General features: G+C 39.2%; 2 protein-coding genes across 4 annotated transcripts; one reads left to right on the top strand and one right to left on the bottom strand.

Moving 5' to 3' along the window:
- The first annotated feature begins 1,225 nt into the window (after positions 1 to 1,225).
- On the top strand, positions 1,226 to 3,949 carry RPS27L (ribosomal protein S27 like). The gene is made up of 4 exons (XM_090272025.1): positions 1,226 to 1,314; positions 2,177 to 2,285; positions 2,891 to 3,001; positions 3,750 to 3,949. Exons 1-4 carry the CDS (start codon positions 1,309 to 1,311, stop codon positions 3,776 to 3,778), a joined length of 255 nt encoding a protein of 84 aa, XP_090128151.1. The 5' UTR covers positions 1,226 to 1,308; the 3' UTR covers positions 3,779 to 3,949.
- Positions 3,950 to 4,580: 631 nt separating this feature from the next.
- Positions 4,581 to 21,059, bottom strand: LACTB (lactamase beta). 3 transcript variants are annotated; one of them, XM_090270724.1, is made up of 6 exons: positions 20,592 to 21,046; positions 20,078 to 20,144; positions 18,202 to 18,392; positions 17,367 to 17,715; positions 15,731 to 15,896; positions 4,581 to 7,389 (listed from the first exon to the last, which is right to left on the bottom strand). In XM_090270724.1, the coding sequence occupies exons 1-6, from the start codon at positions 20,955 to 20,957 to the stop codon at positions 6,858 to 6,860; spliced, it is 1,671 nt and encodes a 556-aa protein (XP_090126850.1). In that variant the 5' UTR covers positions 20,958 to 21,046; the 3' UTR covers positions 4,581 to 6,857. The 3 variants fall into 3 exon arrangements, with proteins under 3 accessions (XP_090126850.1, XP_090126851.1, XP_090126852.1); XM_090270725.1 differs by lacking the exon at positions 4,581 to 7,389 and having other exon boundaries at positions 15,727 to 15,896; positions 20,592 to 21,057; XM_090270726.1 differs by lacking the exon at positions 4,581 to 7,389 and having other exon boundaries at positions 15,782 to 15,892; positions 20,592 to 21,059.
- Positions 21,060 to 22,953: the final 1,894 nt, after the last annotated feature.

Raw genomic sequence — 22,953 nt, 5'->3', positions numbered from 1 at the left:
TGAAGGGTCTAGGGGAGGGTCCATTTCTTGGCCTTTCCTAGCTTCTGGAGGCTGCCCACATTCCTTGGTTCATGGCCCCCTTCTTCCATCTTCAAAGCCAGCAGCATAGCTGGCTTTTCCATCAGAACATCTTTTTCTTTGATTCTCTTTTTCTGTGGTCCTCTTCCACTTTTAAGAACCCTCGCAATGTTCATTATACACTAAGTTGGGGTGGGGGGGTGAGGTCTAAAAAGCAATATGCACAAAATGATACCAATTATGTTAAATAAAACCCAAAACAAACCTGTATGTAAGTGAGTCAAAGTGTGGCGAAGGTCATAGGTCAAAATGTTAAATGTTTCTCTCTCCACGGTGATTTTGATTTTCTGTTTTTGAGTTTTCAAAAAAAAAAATATTGCAAACATAAATAGATGATTAAAAAGGTCTACCAAGGACAATTTTCTGGTCAAGTGTCTCCCTGGTTTCTTAGCTTTAGATCACATTCCCTTACACTCATCCCTCAAGCTTGTCCTCCTCATCAAAAATATTTAATATCCGCGAGACGCCGTTTTTTTTCAGGTTGGAGTTGTCCGCTCTGGAAAGTTCGCATACTCCCCATAGGGCCGGAAGGACCCTGGCAGAAAACTAAGTATGGAAGCGAATCCATGCTTCTTAAAAACTTTGTTAGGGCTGAGCAAACCCAAGGCACAGCCTCATCCCACAAATAATTTAATAAGCAGTGCCTCGGAAGCCTGGATGCACAAGTATAGTTGCCTCTTCCATAATCTCCCCGGCACATGTTAATAGTTTTAATTAATAATATTGTTTTTAACACACAGAAGAACAGAAGGCAGTGGCCGAGCGAAAGGAGAGCAGACGGGCTCGATGGCGGCCGTCCAACGGCCCGGTGTGCCCGTCCAGTTGGCCCGCGGGGCTCCGCAATGGCCCCCGCGCTCCCTTTCCGCGGCCTACGCACGAGGCAGCTTCCCGGCCGGGCACACACAGTGGCGTGAGCCCGGCCCCGGGCATCGCGGGTCCAGTGCGGAACCCTACGGCCGCAGGCCCCAGCCGTGGAGGCGGAACCTGAGCCCTCGGGTTGGCATGACCCTCCCAGCCTTCCTCCCCCTGGAACCTGCAAACCTGGCCAGAGCCGTACCCCCACCACCGAGAGGAGCGGCTAGAGCGGACAGCTCGCCCTCCCCGCCGCTCCGCTCCTCCTCTCCCAGCCTCCTCTAGCCCGGAAGTTGATGCCGAGCGCTTGATCGCGTGCTGCGTAGTAAGGGTGTCGCTTCAGGGATCTCGAGGAGCTTGCCTTGCGAAAGGAGCAACATGCCTGTGGGTTCACTTTCAGGCTTGTTTCGGGCTTCTCAGTGTGTCAGGGGGCCGGGGGCGGGTTAGCCCGACGGCTTCGCGGGCCCCCGGGGCTCCCAGCGGAACCTAGCGACATGGCTGGGATCGCGCAGCTCTTTGGCGCCTGACAGACTTGTTGGGACTTGCCCAGGCAGCGTGACTTGTCCGGCCCTGCAAGGGCGTGGGTGGAGTGGGGAGATCTGGGGCCGCCCTGATCTGTGAACTGGAGTCGGTGGCTCGGAGGGGACAGCTTCCCCGGGAACTTAGCCGTCTGGGTTTTTGGTGGGGGCCCACGAGGCGGTGATCTTTGTAGTGTTTTTGGCTCTCCGTGAGTTTCGTGGTTTTTGCCCCGTCTGCCTTCTCTCCGAAGCGATTTTCTTCTTGTTTCCTTTTTAAAACTGGCTTCGCAGTCATCTTACACATTAACTCCTTTAAGGACTGTGACTCCTAAGCCACTCCGAGCTCCTGTCAGATCAGATGTTGACCCTGAAGGGGCAGAAATCTCGGTCTACCTCAGCGATTTCTACTCTCAGCGGGATCGGGGTGGGGGGCACGTTCTTACTTAGCACCACAGTTTTGTTTTTATTGGAGACTGTTCTTCAGTTGAGTCAGGAAGAACGGGGTTAACGGTACCATATGTTTCCTGATCGTCAGAGCGCCCCTTTATCGGGACTGGAAGAACGCGAGCATTATAAAAATGATTGATGAAAGTTAAACTTTAAAAAATGACACCTAATATGTTGCCTCTGCTGAATATACCTTATTTTTGCATGTATATTTCACATATGGTTAAATCTGCCAGCATTGTGGTTTCATTCTAGTAGTAATAAATATGTTTTTTATTCAGTTGGCTAGAGATTTACTACATCCGTCCTTGGAAGAGGAAAAGAAAAAACATAAAAAGAAACGGCTGGTTCAAAGTCCAAATTCGTATTTTATGGATGTAAAATGTCCAGGTAAAATTTCAGATAATTCCTTTCCTGGTGAAAATATCTATAGTGTGGTGTGTATATTTAATGCATTAAGATCCTATGTTGAGTAGAAGTGGGATAACAGGACTGGACCTTTTCATAATAAACTATAAACTTACTCAAACCACTGTAGAAACATTTTTGGGGAAGAAATGTGAACATGGGGCACCAAAGGGAATATGACGTTTGATTTACTAAGTCTTTAGGCTGATAAGATGATTTTTCTTTTTCATGATGCAATGAAAAGCATGTTGACTCTTTATTGTGAAGCTGTGCTGCCCAGTATGTGGCCATTAGCTGTGTATGTGGCTATAGAACACTTGAAATGTGGCTGGTCAAAATGACAGTCAGTATTCTTTAAGTGTAAAATATACACCGGATTGTGAAGTTGTAACAAACCCCTTCACGTTATTGATTACATGTTGAAAGGATAATACTTAATTTTGTGGCTGCTAGAAAAGTTTGTTACATATGTGGCTTGCCATTGCACAGCACTTACGTAATTAGTCTTTTACAAGGTCTTCACTAGAAATATGTTGAATGAGTGCCATGTATTCTGCTTGTCACTTCTCACACTGCCCCTTTTTTAGGTTGCTACAAGATCACCACGGTTTTCAGCCATGCTCAGACGGTGGTTCTTTGTGTAGGTTGTTCAACAGTGTTGTGCCAGCCAACAGGAGGAAAGGCTAGACTCACAGAAGGTATAGCATTTGTGCATTTTCTAACCCAGTGACGAGATTTTATGATTGTAAATGCTGCTATCTTTACTAAAAACCAGTTTAAAAGAAATCTTAAATTCATGATTACCAAAATAATTTTGTCATTCACTGTGTACTCCTTCAGTAAAGAGTGCCCTATTTAATTGGATAAGTTTATACTTTTGACCTTGCAAAGAAGTCCTTTGAATATCATTTTTCTTAGTTTGGAAAACTTAGTTCTTTTGTATTTAGTCACTTAGGTTGCCTAACTTGGAATATTAAACAGATCAGAATGGAGCAAAAGAAAAACTACATGCAATAGGACATGGACTTTTTTTTTTAAACATAAGATTAAAAAATTTCTCTTGTAAATATTTTGTTTCGTATGTATCATGACTTAAGAGAGTTTTTACCATTGCTAAGTAACAGATAATATGTAAATTTAAGTGCTAGAGGTTTGATATCTATGAGTAACTACTTAATAGTTAATATAAAAATCTAATTTTGCCCTGATTGGTGTGGCTTAGTTGGCTGGGCATCATTCCTCAAAGGTCGCTAGCTCTGCTGGTTTGATATCTGGTCATGGCATATGCCTAGATTCCCAGTTGGGGGTGTGCAGGAGGCAACCGATTGATGTTTCTCTCTTTTTCCCCATCCCTTCTCCTCTCTCTAAAAAATAAAATAATAAAATAAAAAATAACTAAAGATAGAATAAACTTGTGTTTAATATGCTTTTGTAATTCCATTGCAGGGTGTTCATTTAGAAGAAAGCAACACTAATGATCCATACAGCTTCCTGAATTTCTGTTATATCACAGAAAGCCTTATCTGTTCAGTAATTCTAGTTAAACTACCAAGATAATGTAATTACATTTAATTTTGTAAGTATACAACAATGACCTCCTATTTTGGTGTCAGTTTTTCAATAAAGTTTTGATTATGGGAAAATCCCTCCTTTTTCCTTTTTTTCCTAAGTATGTGTGCATGTTATACATTAATATGTACTTTGTATGTGAATTTGCTTTAAATTTTTAAAAAATGTATTCTGATTTGTTTGTGCTTCATTTCAGGAGTAGAAACCCTAAATATTTGATCTTTCAGTCCTTTTCCAAATTGCTATGAATGGGGCTAAATAATTACAAGTGGAGAGAAGTCATAATTAGGACTGTTATTTGGGGTTTGAGTTATAGGAAGTTTTTTGCAGGGTAGAAAATTGGCCCTGGCAGGGTGCCTCAATTGGTTTTGGAGCAGTGTCTGTAAACCAAAAGGTGGCAGGTTCGATTCCCAGTCAGGGCACATATGGGAGGCAATTGATTGATGTCTCTCTCCCCACTCTCTCCTGTCTCTAAAATCAATAAAAGCATGTCCCCAGGTGAGAATTAAAAACAAAAAAAGAACATGGATTGAAAAACTTTACAAACATGAATGTAAGATCTAGAGATCAGGAGAAATGAGAAAGAAATGAGATGAAATGGATCTGTTTATAAAAGCTGCTTTATATTTCAATCAACTCCGAGATAGCCATCAATTTACCTTTATAGATTGAAGTGGAAAGTGAAGAAACAGGCTTAGGACTCAGAACTATAGAAAAACCTTTTATTAGCGTGTATAAAAATTTTGATTTCTTTTTGAATTTTCTGAATTCAGTGCAGTCTCCAATATATACCTTCTATGGCTGTTACAACAAAATTTCCCAATATGTTCATTACAGTAAGCCATTTGTGGAATCAGTCTCCAAGATGACTCCCAAAGATCCCTACCTCTGGTGTTCAGCCTTTGTGTAGACCTTCCCAAACTGAATCAGGGTTGGCCTGTGTGACCAGTAGAATTTGGCATAAATGATGGTATATGACTTCAAGGCTGGATTATAAAATACATTGTGGTTTTGTCTTGAGCACGCTTCACTCAATCTGAAGGAAGGCATAGGATAGTCAAGCATATTTATGGAGAGGCCCATGTGATGATAAAGTCCTCTAGCCTATAGCCACATGGGTGAGCCATCTTGCAATCAGATCCTCTACCCCAAGTCAGGCTTTCCAATGACTGAAGTTCCTGTTGACATCTTTCCTACAATCACAAGAGAGACCCTGAGCTGGAGACACTCAGCTAAGCTTCTCCTACTCAGACTTATGAAACATGGAAATTGTGAGATGGAGTAATCTGTTATGCAGCAATAGATAACGCACATTATACTAAATGAAAGAAGCCAGACACAAAAGGCCACACATTGTATGAATTCATTTATATGAAATGTCCATAATAGGCAAATACAAAAAGACAAAAAGATTGGTATAGTTTTCAGAGCCTGGGAGGAAAGAGAAATGGGAATAATGGGTATAAGATTTCTCTCTTGAGTGAAGGTGTTCTAGAATGGATTCACAGCCCCGTGGATACACTAAAACCCACTGAATTTACACTTTAAAAGGATGAGTTTCATGGTATATGAACTGTGAATTATACCTGAAATATGTTTAATAGACTTTGATACTGGAAGAAGAGTGTAGCTGTAACAAAAGCAACTGTGGATTTGGAATGAACAGTGAACAAATAGAAGTTGAAGGACTTTGAAGAGAATGTTAGTGCAAGCCCAAGCAATCTTGATGTAACTGTTCAGAAGTATTGGGTTGGCCCAAAAGTTTGTTAAGTTTTTTCTGTACAATGGCTGTAACAGTGCTTAATTGTTTTAACTCCATTGAACAATTTTGTTAGTTTGTATTGTGACAGCTGTCATAGCGTGCATTCAAAAAAAAATTGGCAAGTTTTTGTGCAGCTATTTTAATATTGAAGATGTTTCCCTTTCTCCCTTCCTTCCCCTCTAAAAATAAATAAAATCTTTTAAAAAAAGAGGGTAGCAGATCAAATAGACTTTTCTCCAAAGACGACATACCGATGACCCACAGGCATGAAAAGATGCATGGTGTCACTAATGATTGGGGTAATGCAAATAAAAACCACAATGAGATATCTCACACCAGTCAGAATGGCCACCATCAAAAAATCAAATACATAACAAGGATGTGGAGAAAAGGGAATCCTTGCACACTGTTGGTGGGACTGTAAATCAGTGTAGCCACTATGGAAAACTATGGAGATTCTTCAAAAAATTTAAAATATAGCTGCCATGTGACCTAGCAATTCCATTTCTGGCTATATATCTGAATAAAATAAAAACACCAATTTGAAAAGATATATTCACCCTTATGTTCATGGCAGCATTCATTACAATAACAAAGATATGGAAGCAACATCAGTGTCCATTGATAGATGAATGGATAAAGAAGTTTTATATATATAGACACACACACACACACACATATACATACAATGGGACATTATGCAGCAATAAAAAAGAATGAAATCTTGCCATTTGCAACATGGATGGACCTAGATGGTATTATGCTAAGTGAAATAAATCACACTGAAAAAGACAAACAATATGATTTCACATATCTAAAAAACCAAAATGAATAAACCAATCAAACAGATCCATAGAAACAGGAAAAGCTGATGACACTAAAAGGGAGGAGGTGAGGGGCTGGGTTAAAAAAAAAAAAAAAAGGAAAACAATATTTGGGGGTTCCTGTTGAATGAAATTTTCTCTATATTACACATTCAAAAAGTACATTTTGTATCAGAATGTTTTATTTCAAGAGTTAACATTATTTTTCCCAAAAAGTAAATACAATAGTTACTTCCCTGAGTATAAAGGACTATCCTACAATAAGACAATTACAAAATTAAGCAATTAGAGGTACATTTTTTACATTCATATACTTATATTACAAATTTATTCTTAAAAACCTCATGTATTTTGGAACTTTAATGTTTAAAAAAAACAGTTCATTTTGCACCTGTGATGTTAAGCTATGTCTGATCTGTCTTTATCAAATTCCAGAGCAATCTTTAAAGCAGTGTTATTGAGTCCAACAGACTGCATGTTACATATGATAGAAACAACTATTCCTCTTGGAGGAACCTTGTTATACAGAGACTCTGCATCCAGTTCTTCAGGAAGGATCAGCAGGACACTACTGGCACCTACTGCACCTCCAGTGTGTGAGGCATAATGACGTTGCTTCCTACAGGAACCATATGTTTGCTTCTTTTCCACAACACCCCATGCCATTGCATATTTACCCTCTTTATCCCAAGACATTTCTGTGTTAGGGACTGGTGTCCAAATCATAACCATTGTTTCTGGTTTGAGATATCCAGGTAAAAGATTTTCATTTGTGTTCTTAAACAGCCTGACTTGGTAACCATATAGCATTGCATTTCCAAATTTCATAAGGTCACCCACTGTAGACAGAAATCCACCACCAGCCCATTTATAGGAGTTATCCACATAAGGTGTGTTGACAAGACGTCTCTTTTTATTGTAAACATAAAATCTGAAATAAAATGAGAATGGTCATTAAAAATTTAATAGTCTATTATTGACTTTACACATGAAAATGAATAGGAAAATGTACATGAGAAAGATTGAATTTCAATTTAGTAGTAATTGTATGTTCTCAGGAACTAACCATTAATTTTCAGTATGATTCAAACCTTAATTTTATAGATAACTGAGTAAGCTAGTCTAATTACCTTCTGAATTAAAGCATCAAAGGTAGGTAGGTTTTTCTATTGGTATGGCTTGCTCATGCTGAGTGTATAAAACTTTTAATAACGGCAAAAATTTAATGATTAAGATTACACATGATATATTTTCCCCATGCATATAGAGACACCTACAGTTTGGTAAATATTCCTTCAGCATAATGAATCATATCCCACAAGTGAGTTTTTTAAGTATTGGGTGGGCCAAAATGTTCATTTGGTTTTTTCCATATGATGGCTCTAGTAGTGTTTGGCTGTCTTTAACTTCATTCAAAACAATTTTGTTAGATTGTATTGTGATAACGTGCATTAAAAAACAAACATCAAAATTGGTAAATTTTGTCTAGTCATTTAAATATTGAAGATGGAAGAATATGCACATTTTCAGCATATTATGCTTCATTATTTCAAGAAAGGTAAAGACGCAACTGAAATGCAAAAAAAGATTTATGCAGTGTATGTTCAATGTGCTGCGACTGATGGAACACGTCAAAAGTGATTCACAAAGTTTCGTGCTGGAGATTTCTCACTGGATGATGCTCCATGGTTGGGTAGACCAGTTGAAGTTGATAGCAATCAAATGAAGATATTAATTGAGAATAATTAATGTTATACCATGCAGGAAATAGCTGACATACTCAAAACATCCAAATCAATAAAGTTATTGGTGGATATGAAAAATGTGTCTTTTATTTAACATAAAAAATAAAATGGACTTTTTGGCCAACCCAATGAAAGAGTTCACATCTGGATATTTAGAAATAAGGTTAATATTTGTAAGGAGATTAGATATCTTGGCTAAAAATACCATAGAAATACCATGTATAATGATGTGATATGGTACTTTCTTGGTGTAGTAAAAGAAGCGGGAGTTACCAAGCCCCAGTTTGAACCCCAAATCTCACCCCATTTCTAGCCATTCTTATTTTATTTAACAAACACACAGTTCTTGTAACAAAATTAGGACATAGGTACTATTATAATGCCTGTTTTACAGATGAGGAAACCCAAACATGGAGAGTATAAATAACTTATCTACATACACACAGCTTGTGAGTGGCAGAGCTGAATTCAAACCCAGGTAGTCTGGCATCCCTATTCTATGTTGCTCTCGGCTTCGGCATCCTACCTCATTGTAAAATGAGGACAATAAAAAAAAACTACTTTGCAGGGTTAAAAATATATGTAAAATGCTCTTTGCATGTTTCTGGCAGGTACTTAATAAATGATAGCTGTCGTTTACTCATGCATTCAAAAATTATTGATGGAACACTCACTATGTGCCAGGCACTGTTTGGATGCTGGGATAGTGTTAAATAAGAGACAAAGTGTCTGACCTCATGAGGTTTCTATTCTAATATAAGGAGACTATAAAATAAATATTGGTAAATAAAATTTAGTCACAAAATAATTAAACCAGAAATGAAACTTGGCTCAAGAGAATTCTTTCTTTCAAGATTCATAATAAAATGATCTTTTGATTTCGACTTCCAGCCAAGGTAGAGGCATAGACAGACATGCTGCGTCTCTCTCCACAACTAAGAAGGAATACAACTACCTCAAAACTAGAAACAACGAGAAGTTCCAGAAAATCAAACTGCAGGGAAGTCCAACAAAGATATAAAGAAGAAATACTCATCCAGACAGACAGGAGGGGTGGAGCCAGGGCAGAGAGAATGTGGTGTGGTGGTGGCAGCAGTGGCAGTAGTAGCAGGCTGGCAGAAAGCGCAGTTACAAGTCTTAAGAAATCAGGAGGGACACCTGGGGAGCGTTCCCAGCTCCTCACTGGACCTCACAGCTCATAGACCCAGCACCGGGGAAATTCAAGCCTCATTGCTTCTGACTGTGCAGACCAGTGGGGATTGGGGTGGAGGCAGAAACAGCCAGTCTTGGCAAAGTCTGCTTGTTTAAAGGGCCCCTATGGTCACAGAACGTTCACAGATCCACCCACTCTGGGAACGACGGCCAGGGCAGCAGCTAGAGGGGCACCACTTCAGTACAGAGTTGGGAGAGGCGCCTGGAAAAGGGGAGAGTGCTGGGCAGGCATTCTCAGACCCCTTCCCCACATAGAGTGCCACAACGTGGTAAAACAGGTCACCCTGTACTAACGAATCCCTAAGGCTCCGCCCCTTACAATGTAACAGGAGTGACAGCTCTACCTGGGACATGAAGGCAAATAAAACAAACACAGGAGCCTGTCAGAATGAGGAGACAGAGAAGTACGGCTCAAAAGGGGAACAGTTCAAGGTTCCAGTGGCAGAACTAAGCGACAAGGAGATAGCCAATTGAACAGATGAGGAGATAGACAACTTAACAGATGTAGAATTCAAAACATTAGAGATAAAGATGCTCATAGGCTTGACAGATATGCCTGAGTATGGCAAAAGCATAAGAAAAGAAGTGAAGGCTATGCTAAGTGAAATGAAGGGAAATCCACACAAAACTAATGCTGAAGGGAAGAAAACTGGAGTTCGAATCAATAATTTGGAACATAAGGAAGAAAAAAGAGAGTCAACCAGTGCAGAATAAGCAAGAATTGAAAAAAATGAGGGAAACTTCCCAAATGTTGGGAAGTAGATGGACATACAGGTCCGGGAAGCATGGAGGGTCCTGGGCGAGCTGGACCCAGAAGGGACCACACCAGGACCCATCATGATTGAGATGCCAAAGGTGAAAGATAAAGAGAGAGTCCTGGGGGCAGCAAGAGAGAGGCAGAGAGTTGCCTGCAGGGGGTGCCTATAGGACTATCAGCTGATTTCTCAGAGGACACTTTGCAGGCAGGAAGGGACTGGCAAGCAGTATTCAATGTGATGAAAAGCAACCTACAACCAGGACTACTCTATCCAGCAAAGCTATCATTTAGAATGGAAGGGCAAATGAAGTGCTTCCCAGACAAGGTGAAGCTAAAGGAGTTCATCATCACCACGCCATTATTATATGAAATGTCAAAGGGACTTACTTAAGAAGATCAAAACCATGAACACTAAAATGACAACAAACTCACAACTATCAACAATGGAATCTAAAAAATAAAAACAAAATCCAACTAAGCAAACCAGGATAAGAACAGAATCATAGGTATGGGGATCATTTGGAGGGTTATCAGCTGGGTGGGGGGAGCGGGAGAAATGGAGAAATGGCGCAGGGACTAAGAAGCATAATTGGTTGGTACAAACTAGACAGGAGGGTGTTAAGAATAGTATAGGAAAGGGTGAAGCCAAAGAACTTACATGTATGACCCATGAACATGAACTAAGGGGTGTGGGATTGCTGGAGGGAAGGCGGGTACTGGGCAAAGGGGAGCAAAGGGGAAAAAAATTGAAACTACTGTAACAACATAATCAATAAAATGATGCTCTTAGCTTTTTAGTTTGCTGACTGCCTCGCCGCTAATGATCATCATCTTCATTCTACGTTAGCTATTCAAAGCACTATCAGACCTGAATCTCACCATCACTTTAAACTGTTCTCTTTCCAAGGTCTCAAACTCAGGAATTTGTTTCTATGACTTCCAATTCTTCCAGCTATCCAATTGAACTTGCTCTCTGCCCTCACTGTGACCTCCATCTAATCCCCTTGACTCTTCCCAGTTTTCCCAGGTTCCTATTGATGATTTCATCTGATTTTCTGTTCTAGCCTGAACTAAACCATCAGCCACTTCAACTATCTCAGGTCTTATCTCACTAGCACCTCTAGGTTCCTCACTCTTCTGCCTAAGCCTGAGTACATATAGGCACCTTTTTCCTTGGTTCCATTCTGTAACCTGCCAAGAAAGGTTACAGAAATTCATATAACAAAGGTGACTGATATTAATTCATATTCTTGCTAAGGGTCTTCATTGCTTTTATCAAATCTTTTAATTTTCCTGGTTATTCCCTGGTATATTCTTCCTAATAGCTGTCCCTAATCTCTTTCACCCTCAGTCCTCTACCTCAGACCCAATCAGCAAATAACTATTTCTTTTGTTTTACTGAGAAGATTGAAGCCATCCAAAGGAAGCTAGAAACTCCTATCTTTATCTCAAAGTGCGTTTATATCATCATCCATTCTTTTTTCCTTCTCTCTAGTCACTTAAGAAATTTTCCTATTGTTTTTAAGGTTAATTCCACTACCTACATCTTTGCCTCTGCAACTTTGCTCCACCAGTTATACTTCCTCGATCATTTATCTCCTTGCAGTCCATTCTCCATGCAGAAGCCAGAGATTGTGTCTCCTCCCTCTCCCGCCCATTTGAAACCCTCCAATGGTTACCATGTAATGATAATAAACTCCAAATTTCTTACCATGGTCTACAACCCAATCAAGAGGGGCAGTACCACAACCCCATATGCAAAAATTTTGGAGGCATTTTTTTTTAGTTGTCACAGTTATTAGAGGGCTCTTACTGACTTTAAGTAGATAGGGGCCCAAGGTTCCTAAATGTCTCATGATGTATGGGAAAGTCCGACAAAATGGTCCATTGTCCCATATGCTGCAAACCTTCAACTATCACACCAGATATTCATGTAAGTAAAATGTGTTTTTAACTAGCTGAGCCTAGAACACTCTCCATTTTATATATAAACACAAAGTACTTTTTGCACATTTTTACTTTATAATAAATTTTTCTTGAATATAACTGAGGCAGGATAGTAAGAAGCTAGGAAAATTCCTTGGCAAGTGGAATGGGGAAACTGAGACAGACTGCTGATGCAAATTGGCCTCATCCAGCACCCTGACTCATCTGCCTCCTCCCTTGCATGACCACTCCCTGAAGCACTAAACCCTCAGGACAATGAGGTTCTGATCAGCATCATATAGTCTTAAGAACAAAGCTTTGGGTCAGCTGACCACAGAGACAGAGTTTTGGTCAAACCAGACATAATATCTAGGCCTCAGCTATGTTTCAGCTTCAGGCCAAGCAAAACCTGATGAAGCAACTCCATGACTGGCCTCAGGGCCAGGTGCAACGACCAGTGACCCCCTACCCTAGAACCGACCAATGAATAGAGACCACACCCTTAAAGGATACACATGGAAGGCTGATGAATATTCTATTGAGATCCTCCCCTGAGATTTCCCCTAAAATTCCCACCTTTAGAGATGGATAAAAGCCCTTAAGACAAAGGACCCAGTCTGTACTCTCCCCGGAGCATGCCCACTCCTGCCACCCCTTCTTTCCTCAGGCCTGTATCAGCAGGCAGCAGAGACTTGTCCTGGGTTAATTTAACCCCATGAACCTGTCTCTTATGGCCCTTCTTCTGACTCTCTAACTTGTTTCCTGAGTCCCAGCAGCCCAGCTGGCTCACTTCTGCCTGTGTGGCTTTCTTTCTAAAAGGCCAAGGCAGCTCTCTGAGCAGCCTGCGTGTTTCTTCTTCTTGAGTGTACTTTCACTTTGCTTGCTAAATAAACTTTCCTTTGCGCTAGAGTTCTTGACTCTGAATTCTTTCTTTGCCAAATTCATGAACTGAGAGCAGACATCACCACCAACATAACTAATGAAAAAATTGAAGAAAGACTGCACTTTATTTTGCTCAAAACTTTAGCCAGCATTGGCTACCAAGGGCATAAGTTGAAGCACCAATACAATATAACTTTCTGTTTGTATTTACAGTTGTCACATTTATAATGCTTTTCTTTATTAAGCTGTATCTGATTTTATTATGTCTTCTAATGTCATGAGTAAACTTTAACATATCGAAATATTGATGATTTATTATAAATTATATTCCTTTCTTCTTTGTATTCTAGTTAAGAGTATTGAGTGTAGGTACATGATTGATGCCTTTCATTTTGGTATACTAAAGAAGGTATTATAAAACATTTGTTAAATTAAGGGGCAGTGAGTCTAACAGCAGCACTGAAACTCACTATCCAAAATGATTTATTCCCTGGTTACCTCTTTGATTTCATCACTTACTACACCTTGCTTAGTTTTTTTCATGCCAGACTTATTTACATACTTTGCAACAAAGCAAACTAGCTTTCCTTATCAGTCATGTCTGGACTTAACTAATATGGCCTAAAAAACAATGTATTTTAAATAAATCCCACCCCCCTCATCCTCTCCCCGTTACTCCATCTCCCATTGCCCTGTTTTATTATCTTCTACCAATATCTGAAATTCTTATTTAAATTATTTTTCTTCCCATCTACCTTGTGCAATGAGGATTCCTCTACCCAGAATAGTATTTGCCATCCAGCAAGTGCTCATTAGTCACATTGAATAAATGAAAACACCATCTGTTAGTCAAATATTTGAATGGAGACATCTTGCAAGGCACTGGAGACAAGTTAAACCACATACTGTGGAAGCTCTCAGGGGGTTAACAGTCTTGTTGGAAAGCTCTTAAATTTCAAAGCACCATATGAATCATCTGTGGATTTTGTTAAAATGCAGCTTCTGCCTCAGTGGGCAGGGAAAGGCCTGAAATTCTGCAATTCTAACAAGCTCCCACTTGATGCCAATACTCCCCCCCCACCTCACCCAAGGATATGTTTTTATTGCTTTTAAAGAGAAGTGGGGAGAGGGAGAGAAACATTGAAAATCAATTAGTTGCCTCCCATAGGCACCCAACCTGAGATCAAACCCACAACCCAGGAATGTGCCCTGAACAGATATCAAACCTGCAACCTTTTGGTGTACAGGACGACGCTCCAACCAACTGAGCCCCCCCCCCCTCTTCCTCCCTTCCCCTCCCTCTCACTCTTTAAAAGTGATTTTAAAATTAAAATTCATTGCTTGCTGCTAACCCAATTTCTTTTAGGTTCAAAAGAATCAGGTTGACTAGGAATGCACATTTAATTCCTTTAAGTAAGCTGATAACTTTAAAATGGTAATTTAACTAAATATCACAGAAGATTAAACAAAACTAGTGTGGAGATAGGAAGATAAAATTTTTAAAATTCCACCACTTCATCTTTGTTAAGTACTGTTAAGCCACTTAAAGCATGTACTAATGGAAACAGGTAACAGATTTGTTATATGTTACCTTTCGAACAAACCAAATACAGTAAAATGGGAAAGAAAACAATGTAACTGTAAAACTCTTATTAGCCACTGGCTTCAAAATTTTCTCCCAATGCCCCTTTTACAGATTACTAGCAAAAATTATGATATATTTTTCATTGGCTATATTTCAATGAAATGACTTTCAAACTTTTACATGGAGAAACCTGGCAGGTACCACCTCAACAAAGCAATTAGAATTACCATCACCAATAATGGTACAAATTGACACCATGAGACTTCTGCTATAATGGATATAATTGAGACAATTGGCAAAATTTGAATAAGGTCTGTAGGTTTGTTAAAATCATTGTGTCAATGTTAATTTCCTGAATGTCCTTGTTTTTAGAAAATATACATCTAAGTATTTATCTGTAAAGGAATAAATACCATGTCTGCAACTTATTTCCAAATGGTTCAGGAACAAAAAAAACACCAAAAACATACAAATTGATAAATCAAATGTAGTAAAGTGTTAACATTTGCAGAATCTGGGTGAGGAGTATATGGAAATTCTTTATACTTTTAACTTATTCTTATAACTTTTTGTTTTTATTTTTAAATTGACTTTAGAGGGAGAAAGGGAAAGAGAGGAGAGAGAGGGAGAGAGAGAGGAGGAGAGAAGGGGAGACAGAAGACATCGCTTTGTTGTTCCACTTATTTATGTATTCATTGATTGTTTTTTGTATGTGCCCAGACCAGGGACTGAAGCCACAACTTTGGTGTATTGAACCAACTGAGCTAGGTGGCCAGGGCCATACTATTACATTTTTAGAATAAATTATTCTTATAACTTTTCTGTTAAGTATAAAACAATTTCAAAATAATAATTAAAACAATTAAAAATAATAAAAGGTAAACAAACAAAGCATTAGCTTATAAACATTTAAGAAAAAGGAATGATTAAAGAGCAAATTATAAAAGCTCATAATAGGTGCAATTTCAATTTAATTATTCATGTGCTTAAATTATTATTGCTGCCTATCATCTAAGGATCTTGGGAGTACTTTACAAACACACTTTATAAATGAAAAAAGAGACATGCAGTAAAGCTCCCCAAATGTGGCAAGTTAATTTTGGGAAGGAGATAAGGAAAATTTGAGTTTTAACTGATAACATAACATTAAGGTGTGAACATTTACCTTGCTCTATTGTAAATCACTGGTTCATTTTCTTCCTGCACAGTTGTCAGCATATCCAAATCATGAAATATTTTCTGCATATAGTCCAAATATTTATATCCTGAGGCTCTTTCAACTATGGCTGCCAGTAGGGTATAGCCAAAAGTTGAATACAAAAACTGACTACCTTGAGACATCATTGCAGGGAGGGAAGAAAAAATAAAAAGATGCATTATTATTTAAAAACATAAAACATTTTCCCACTGAAATTTGATATATACTTTAAAACTCAGATATTTCACTTCAGCATTTATAAACCATCATGGATGATATATTAAATTTAGTCAGCTTTGTAATGGCCCTGCTTATTCCATGCCCCTAACACAATAAATGATGATCAATATACTTAAAATTTCACATGAATCTACTCCTTTCTATGATAATGAAATAAATAATCTTCCCTCAAACATAAAAAGAAAAAATCCTAAAAACTGGGAACAAAATAGTAAGAGGAAGAAAAGCAAATTTGGATTCTTGAGTCAACTGTCTTGTTCTAAATATACTCACACTGCATTGTTGAAGGTATAAGGAGTTGTACAAGTTATTTTAACAAAACATATGTAGATATAAAAAACTTTTTTCAAATACACATTAAAATACAAAGATATATTCAAATATATGCATTGTTTCGAATATTAACTTTTTCTCATTTTAGGTTCTAATGTACTAAAATGTACTAAAAATGGGTGAGAACCTTATTTTTAAAGACAAAATCCATAATTATATATCAATGTCTTTGCCCTTATTAATTATACCTATATAATAGCTACTCGTGGTAAAACAGCTTTTAAAATGAAAATGGAATAAAAGAAAATAAACCTATGGGAAGTCTGAAGATATTAAGTGGTTTCAGTAGGCATCATACCAAAAGATAAACAAAAACAAGAGTGTTATTTTTATAAATTAGTTTTCTTGGAGATAAAATTAAGTTGATGAATACTAATTTCTTTAAGGAATAATGGCAAAATAAGTTGAGCAATTTAAATTCTAACTAAATGCTAAAATACTAGCAATACTTTATTATGTCCACTTTGGTCCAGATTTTGTTTGGACCAACATTTCTGCATAATATTTCCACAAATATCTTGATATATAGAATCCACTAAATGACTGGGTAGCCTCTATGATGTTAAACCTCAACTAGCTACCTGGATACTAGGCAGGAATTACGTGTTAAATTCTTAACCATTGTTAAAAAATACAGAAAAGCCCTGGCTGGCGTGGCTCAGTTGGTTGGAGCTCACCCATAGACCTAAGGGTCGCGGGTACAATTCCAATTCCTGATCAGGGCACATACCCAGGTTGTGGGGTCAATCCCCATTTGAGGTGTATATGAAAAGCCAGCCAATCAATGTTTCTCTCTCTCTCCCTTCCTCTCTCTCTGAAAGCAATGGAAAAAAAAAAAAAAAAAAAAAAGGCCCCATGTGAGGGATTAAAAGAAAAAAAAGAAGTGCAGACAAAAGGCAAGCACTGGACTAATAAAATCTATACCACAATAACCTACCACATCGAAAGCATTCAGGATGATATTTTGGATTTTCTGAAAATTAACACTTCAATAATGATGAGGTTGTTAAGAGAAGAAATGAATACTCACCAGGTTTAAAGAACAAAGGATCATTTTTAAATAATCTTAGAGATTCAATTGAATTTTCAAACTTCTCTTTCAAATATAATTCGCCTTGTTCAAAATCATTTTTTTTCTTGACAGGTTTGGAATTCCGGCCTTTGGCTTCATTATCCTGCTCTATCTTAGCTTTAGCAACGTCATTCTTTTCAGTACTTTTGCCTCCTTTTTCTTTTAACTCTTTTTCTTGGTCAGATTCCATCTCTTTCAACATCTTCAAGGCTTTATAAGCTTTTTCTTCTTTCACCTTTTTCATGTCCTTTTCATAATGACGAATTCCACTTAAATGGGAAATCAATAATCTTGTTGTGACAGAAACCTAATTGTAAAAACATGAGAAATAATTGCATTATTAAACTATAACAAAAAGTATCCTCAGAATAATGCCTCAGTAATATTTTCCATTTTAATCTGCTGTTGAAAAAATATGTAACGTACAAATCTTTAGCCTCAAATTTCAGAAAATATCCACTTATCATCTGGATTAAAAAAATTAACAATAATTAAAAACAAGCTAAAGAGCCCTGCCTGGTTAGCTCAGTCAGAGTGTCTGTCATCTTTATATGCCAAGTTTGTGGGTTTGATCCTAGTCAGGGCACATACAAGAAGCAATCAATTAATGCATAAATAAGTGAATGAAAAATCAGTGTTCCTTTCTCTCTTTTCCCCTTCTTCTCTCTCTAAAAATCAATGAATTAAAAAAGAATTTAAAAGAAGACAAACCAAACCAAACCAAAAAATCCTATGTAACCTTTTAATGTACTATTAAATGTGCCGTTTGTAAATGGCGTGTTAGTTACATTACCTTTTCACCTTCATATTCTTTTTCTGGGAATTCAGGAACATAATGTTGTACTGGAATATCAAGATCCAGTTTCCCTGCTTCCCACAGTTTGGCGAGAGCAACCATGGTAAGGCTTTTGCTGATACTGGCAATTCTCATCACTGTCTCTGGTTTGCACGGTACACGGTTCTCCACATCGGCATAACCTAAACCTTTGGGGAAAAAAAGCATAAGTCATTACTGATAAGCTTCATAGTCAAAGGAGTCTTGAAAAACCTAAGTAACACTATCTTAAAATATCCTGTGTATTAATCCAAAAAGATATTCCATTAAAAAATATTTTATTTATTTTTAGAGCAAGGCGAAGGAATGGAGAAAGAGAGGGAGAGAAACACATATTGGCGACTCTTGTATGCCCCTAACATGGAACAGCCTGCAACCCAGGTACGTGCCCTGAGCAGGAATCAAACCTGCTACCTTTCACTTTGAGGGGACAAAACTCAACCAACTGAGCCACTCTGGTTAGGGCGATATTCCACTTCTATAAGTTAATGAAAACCTAACATGTAAGGGATGAGTGTCTTAACACTGACAACAGTGAGTCTAACAACTTAACCTTATAACTAAACTGAATTGTACCTTGGGCACAATAGTAATTTTCTACCTAATTCAAATACTAATTTTTCTTAGTTTATCTAAACAATTTGGTTATTCCACATCTTAAATAAATTACTTACACATTCTTTAAAGAAAACATCATTGTTCTTCTCCAGATTATATTTTATTCTTGATTTCTGAGTGACTTTCCACTGAATTTCTTAAAATAGCCTCCAATAAAAATAAATGTGAAGAGGTCCTGCAAACCCAATCTAGCTATCAATTCAATTCAGCTGCAAATCAGAAGAAAACAATGTACTACCAATTTAATACTCCTTCTAGAAAAAGTTTTAAGTTTGATTTCATCTTCTGGACAGGCTGAAAGTGAAAATCTAAGAGATATAAGGAACTAAGATCTGAAAAGCAAGAAAAGGCACACAATGATTATTTTTAAACTGTAAAGGGATTATGCTATAATGTTTGCATAAAACGAAGTCCTCACCCATAGCTGACATTTGAATAATTTTGGTTACAATATTTTTTATAAATTAGGTATATTTATTAGGCCATACTTAGGGGAAGAATCATTTTTCTTTAAATTCAATTTCGTACTGCCCAAACAATAAGTAGTAAATAAGCACTACTTTACTTAAATGATGTCTGAGACAAAATTTCCTAAAAGTACGGTTCCTCAAAACTGAGGATGACCAGTTGGACCAATTTGTGTGGGATAATGAAGTAAATCAAGTTATAAAATATGATTTGATAAAAATATAAAATGATTAGAAATCCCTCTCCCAAAGCTTCTAGATTTTTTGTTTCAAAAACTAGCTGCGTGTTTTGCCTAACTAAAAGAAGTAATAAAGTATATAGTAAACTCGTTAAGGTCAGGAATCGTGTACCTTTTACAGAATAGGCGACTCAATAAATTGTTGACTGAATTAAAAAAGAAAAACACAAACTTCTGACGTTTAATCTACCCATAAGGGTTACCTACAAATATGCAGTTAACAGATTATTCTATGCACAACTTTCAGAACAATAAATCCAGTCTCTGTAGAAGAGTGGGCGTAGAAACAAGCCATTTTTAAGACTCCAGCTTATTCATTGGTCACATTTTAAATCTTATTGATAGAAAACTCGATACTTTATTCTATTAGATACATTTCCTCTACAACATGGATAATTTTATGTAAACTGACCAGCATTTCGTGAGATTTCACACCAAGCAGTAAAAATCAAGATTTCATTTACCAACTGGCACAAAACAAGCTACTAAAGAACACTTTTCTGAGCCTACCTTCGGACCAGATTTCTTTTCCATCTACAGAGACTCCAACCACTATGCCGGGCGCGCCCACCTCATCCTAAGAGCGAAGGGGAAAGGGACAATTCTGACAGGCGGCAATACCTCAGACGTCCACCAGCGCTGGCACCCGGGCGTGCTCCAGGCCCCGCCCTGACACGCCCCTCTATCTGGGCCCAGCCCACCCCAGCTGCGGCCGGCTGGGCGCTAACGCTGAGGGGTGTGCCCAGTTGGCACCCTGAGTGGGAAGGGGCGGTCCCCGAGGCGGGTGGTAACCTCCACCCCGATTTGGGCAACCCCCCAAGAGCGTCTGACCGCGTCCGGACGGTCGGAAAACGGGAAGTCTTTCTCGGAAGCTGACCGTGGGCATCCCATAGCCCCGGCTGGGGTCAGCTCGGCCCAGGGAGATGACCACCGAGGGGCCCCATTCCGGGGTGACGCCAGGGTTGGGGTGACGCCAGGGTTAGGGTGCCGTGTTCCCGACCACCTACGCCCGTCGTCGCCCTACCTTGATCCTGTGCAGCAGGTCACGGCTGTTGTCAATAGCTCTGGCGTAGCGCCTGGAGGTGGGTGGCGTCGGGGTCTGCGGAGACTCAGGGGCGAGGGGTGGTTGCTCCTTAGGTGGCGGCGGCTCCGCCTGAAGCGACACCTCGGGGTCGCGAGCTTGGGGTGACGGCGCGGGGGCTGCGCCTCTCAGCCCGCCCGCCAGCTTCACTCCGAGCGCCAACCCCAGCCCTAGCCCAAGGCCCCCGACCCAGCCGGGGCCGAGCGGCAGCAGCCTGGCGTGAAAGTGGGCTCCCCGCCGCCTGCATCCCCAGGCCCAGCCCCCCGGGGTCACGGTTCGGGTCGTCACGGCTGAGGGGAGCCGGTACATGGTGTCTCAGAGAGACGGCTGCCTGGGAGTTCGCTTTGGCGGGGCGGGCGGCTGAGGCAGTGGGTAATAAAGGGAAGAGAGGGGAAGGGCGTGGAAGGGGCGGCGACCGCGCTCAGGCCCTAGCAGTCGAAGCCCGATGGCCTGAGCACCGATCGCATCGAGTCCTTCCTCCTTTCCTTTACCCCCTGCCGTGTCTGTAGGTATTTCTTCCACTTTTTCCGCCTCAGATCGAGTGTTACCTCCTCAGAGAGCCTCAGAGAACTCCTTTGGGAGCTCTCGCCGCACCTTGAGCGCCAGTGCTCACACCTTCTTAATAACACTTCATATCTTAACACTTAACACTTCGTTACATTGAACTAATATGATTTTTTGTTAGGTTGTGACCTCTCTGGATCCTCAGCTCCTGGAACAGCACCTAGCATCTTCTTTTCTCTCAGAATCCTCTTTTCTGTCTCTTGCCACTTTCATTTTTTATGTCTCATTTCAGCTCAAAAGGCTCTTGTAAAGTCTCTTATTTCCAGAGGTCCAGCTGCACACCACATCAAACATATTAAGTTACATACAGCCCTTGTATTAAATTTTTTTGTTGTAAAGAAAGGTTTTTAAAAATTTTGCACTGAAAAATTTTAATACAAAGTAATTCATATAATTTACAGTTAACCATGATTTTTGGCATCTCTAGATGATCAGATATTCTTGTGAAATAAGAAATATAACCTCAGATTGCTACAAAATCTAAACCGTGTATAATCCTAATTGAATAATTAATGACATAATGTTAAATTTTAAGATAATTAAATGTCCACTCCAATTTTACAATTTTCTCTTTACACTTTGGGACACACACACACATTCCTGAAAGATTTTTGAAAAAACAAAAAACAAACAAAAAAGATTTTTGAAAACTTCTTGGCTTTAAATACTGGGGTAATGCACCCAATATATAAAATGATCCTGTTTTTTCTCGCAAATGGAACGTATATAGAATTCTCAGCTTTGAATTGACAACCTGTTGTCAGGAAAAGAAGCTGTAAACATCTTGAGCTAATAACTTTTAACTGAGGTAAAGGCAATAATGGTAACTACACATAGTCAGAAAATACTGGGGCTAAATAATTATAAGGTGCTGGGGCTGCTCACAAAACCCACACCCCCAAGAGGTCAGGGTATACAAGGACCCAGAGGACTTGACAATGGAACTCACAGAGGTCTCTGGAGCACCACCTTCAGGTAGAGTGGAGAGGTGCACTCTGTCAAGATGGTATCCGAGGTTCCTATCTTAGGGGCCCCAAGAGGCAAGCTATTACCGTGAGAAAAAAAGAATATAAAGATTTATCATTATTTTACAAACTGTACAATATATTTCATGCATTTTTTCCATGTCTCTCATCAGGTCAGAAATGGAACAGAAACACAGAGGCATATAGAGAGCAAAAGCCAAGGTCTGGATGGACTTCCACCAGTGTATAGAAGCAGGTGGAGGTCACTCAAAGTGTGGCTTCTGTGAAAGTAACAGAGAATAAATATTCTCCATGCAAATTGAGTGCCTAGGAGGCAACCTGATCAAGCAGGTAGCAGATTTTTTTGGCAGGATCTTTACTACCACCATGAGGCAGGAGCCCAGAGCTCCAATATTTTAGCTGGCTTTGGACTGGAAGCCACAAAAACCGGATAGAAGAAAAGTATTATAAATCACTAGACTGGAAGAGGAGTGAGAAGACAGAAAGAGAAAGGAAAAGGAAAGAAAGAAAATAAGAGAAGGAAAAAATATTTTCCACAGTAAATAAACCTACAAACTAAATTTCTAAAACACAAAGGAAAATATTTCTAAGAAAGACTGGCAACGAAACAATAATCAAAAAGTGAAATCACCTTAACAATCTACAGGAAAAGTGGGGGAAAAAAAAGAGGCCATTTGCTGGCTAAAAGAAAAGATGAGTTGATAGAAAACGTATATTTTTTTAAACAATGAGATATCACTACACACCCATTAGAA

Source organism: Furipterus horrens, unplaced genomic scaffold (genome assembly GCF_987537825.1).
Source record: "Furipterus horrens unplaced genomic scaffold, mFurHor1.1.pri manual_scaffold_3, whole genome shotgun sequence".
Taxonomy (NCBI): Eukaryota; Metazoa; Chordata; class Mammalia; order Chiroptera; family Furipteridae; genus Furipterus; species Furipterus horrens.
The sequence above is the reverse complement of the archived record's forward strand: the minus strand, read 5'-3'. Positions and strand labels throughout refer to the sequence as shown.

Coding starts and splice junctions, on each gene's coding strand:
- RPS27L (XM_090272025.1), top strand. Junction 2,286..2,890: donor TATGGATGTAAAATGTCCAG/GTAAAATTTCAG, acceptor CCCCTTTTTTAG/GTTGCTACAAGATCACCACG. Junction 3,002..3,749: donor AAAGGCTAGACTCACAGAAG/GTATAGCATTTG, acceptor ATTCCATTGCAG/GGTGTTCATTTAGAAGAAAG.
- LACTB (XM_090270724.1), bottom strand. CDS start 20,957: ATGTACCGGCTCCCCTCAGCCGTGACGACCCGAACCGTGACCCCGGGG. Junction 20,145..20,591: donor ACCTGCTGCACAGGATCAAG/GTAGGGCGACGA, acceptor CTTCGCTCTTAG/GATGAGGTGGGCGCGCCCGG. Junction 15,897..17,366: donor TCCTTTGTTCTTTAAACCTG/GTGAGTATTCAT, acceptor TGATGTCTCAAG/GTAGTCAGTTTTTGTATTCA.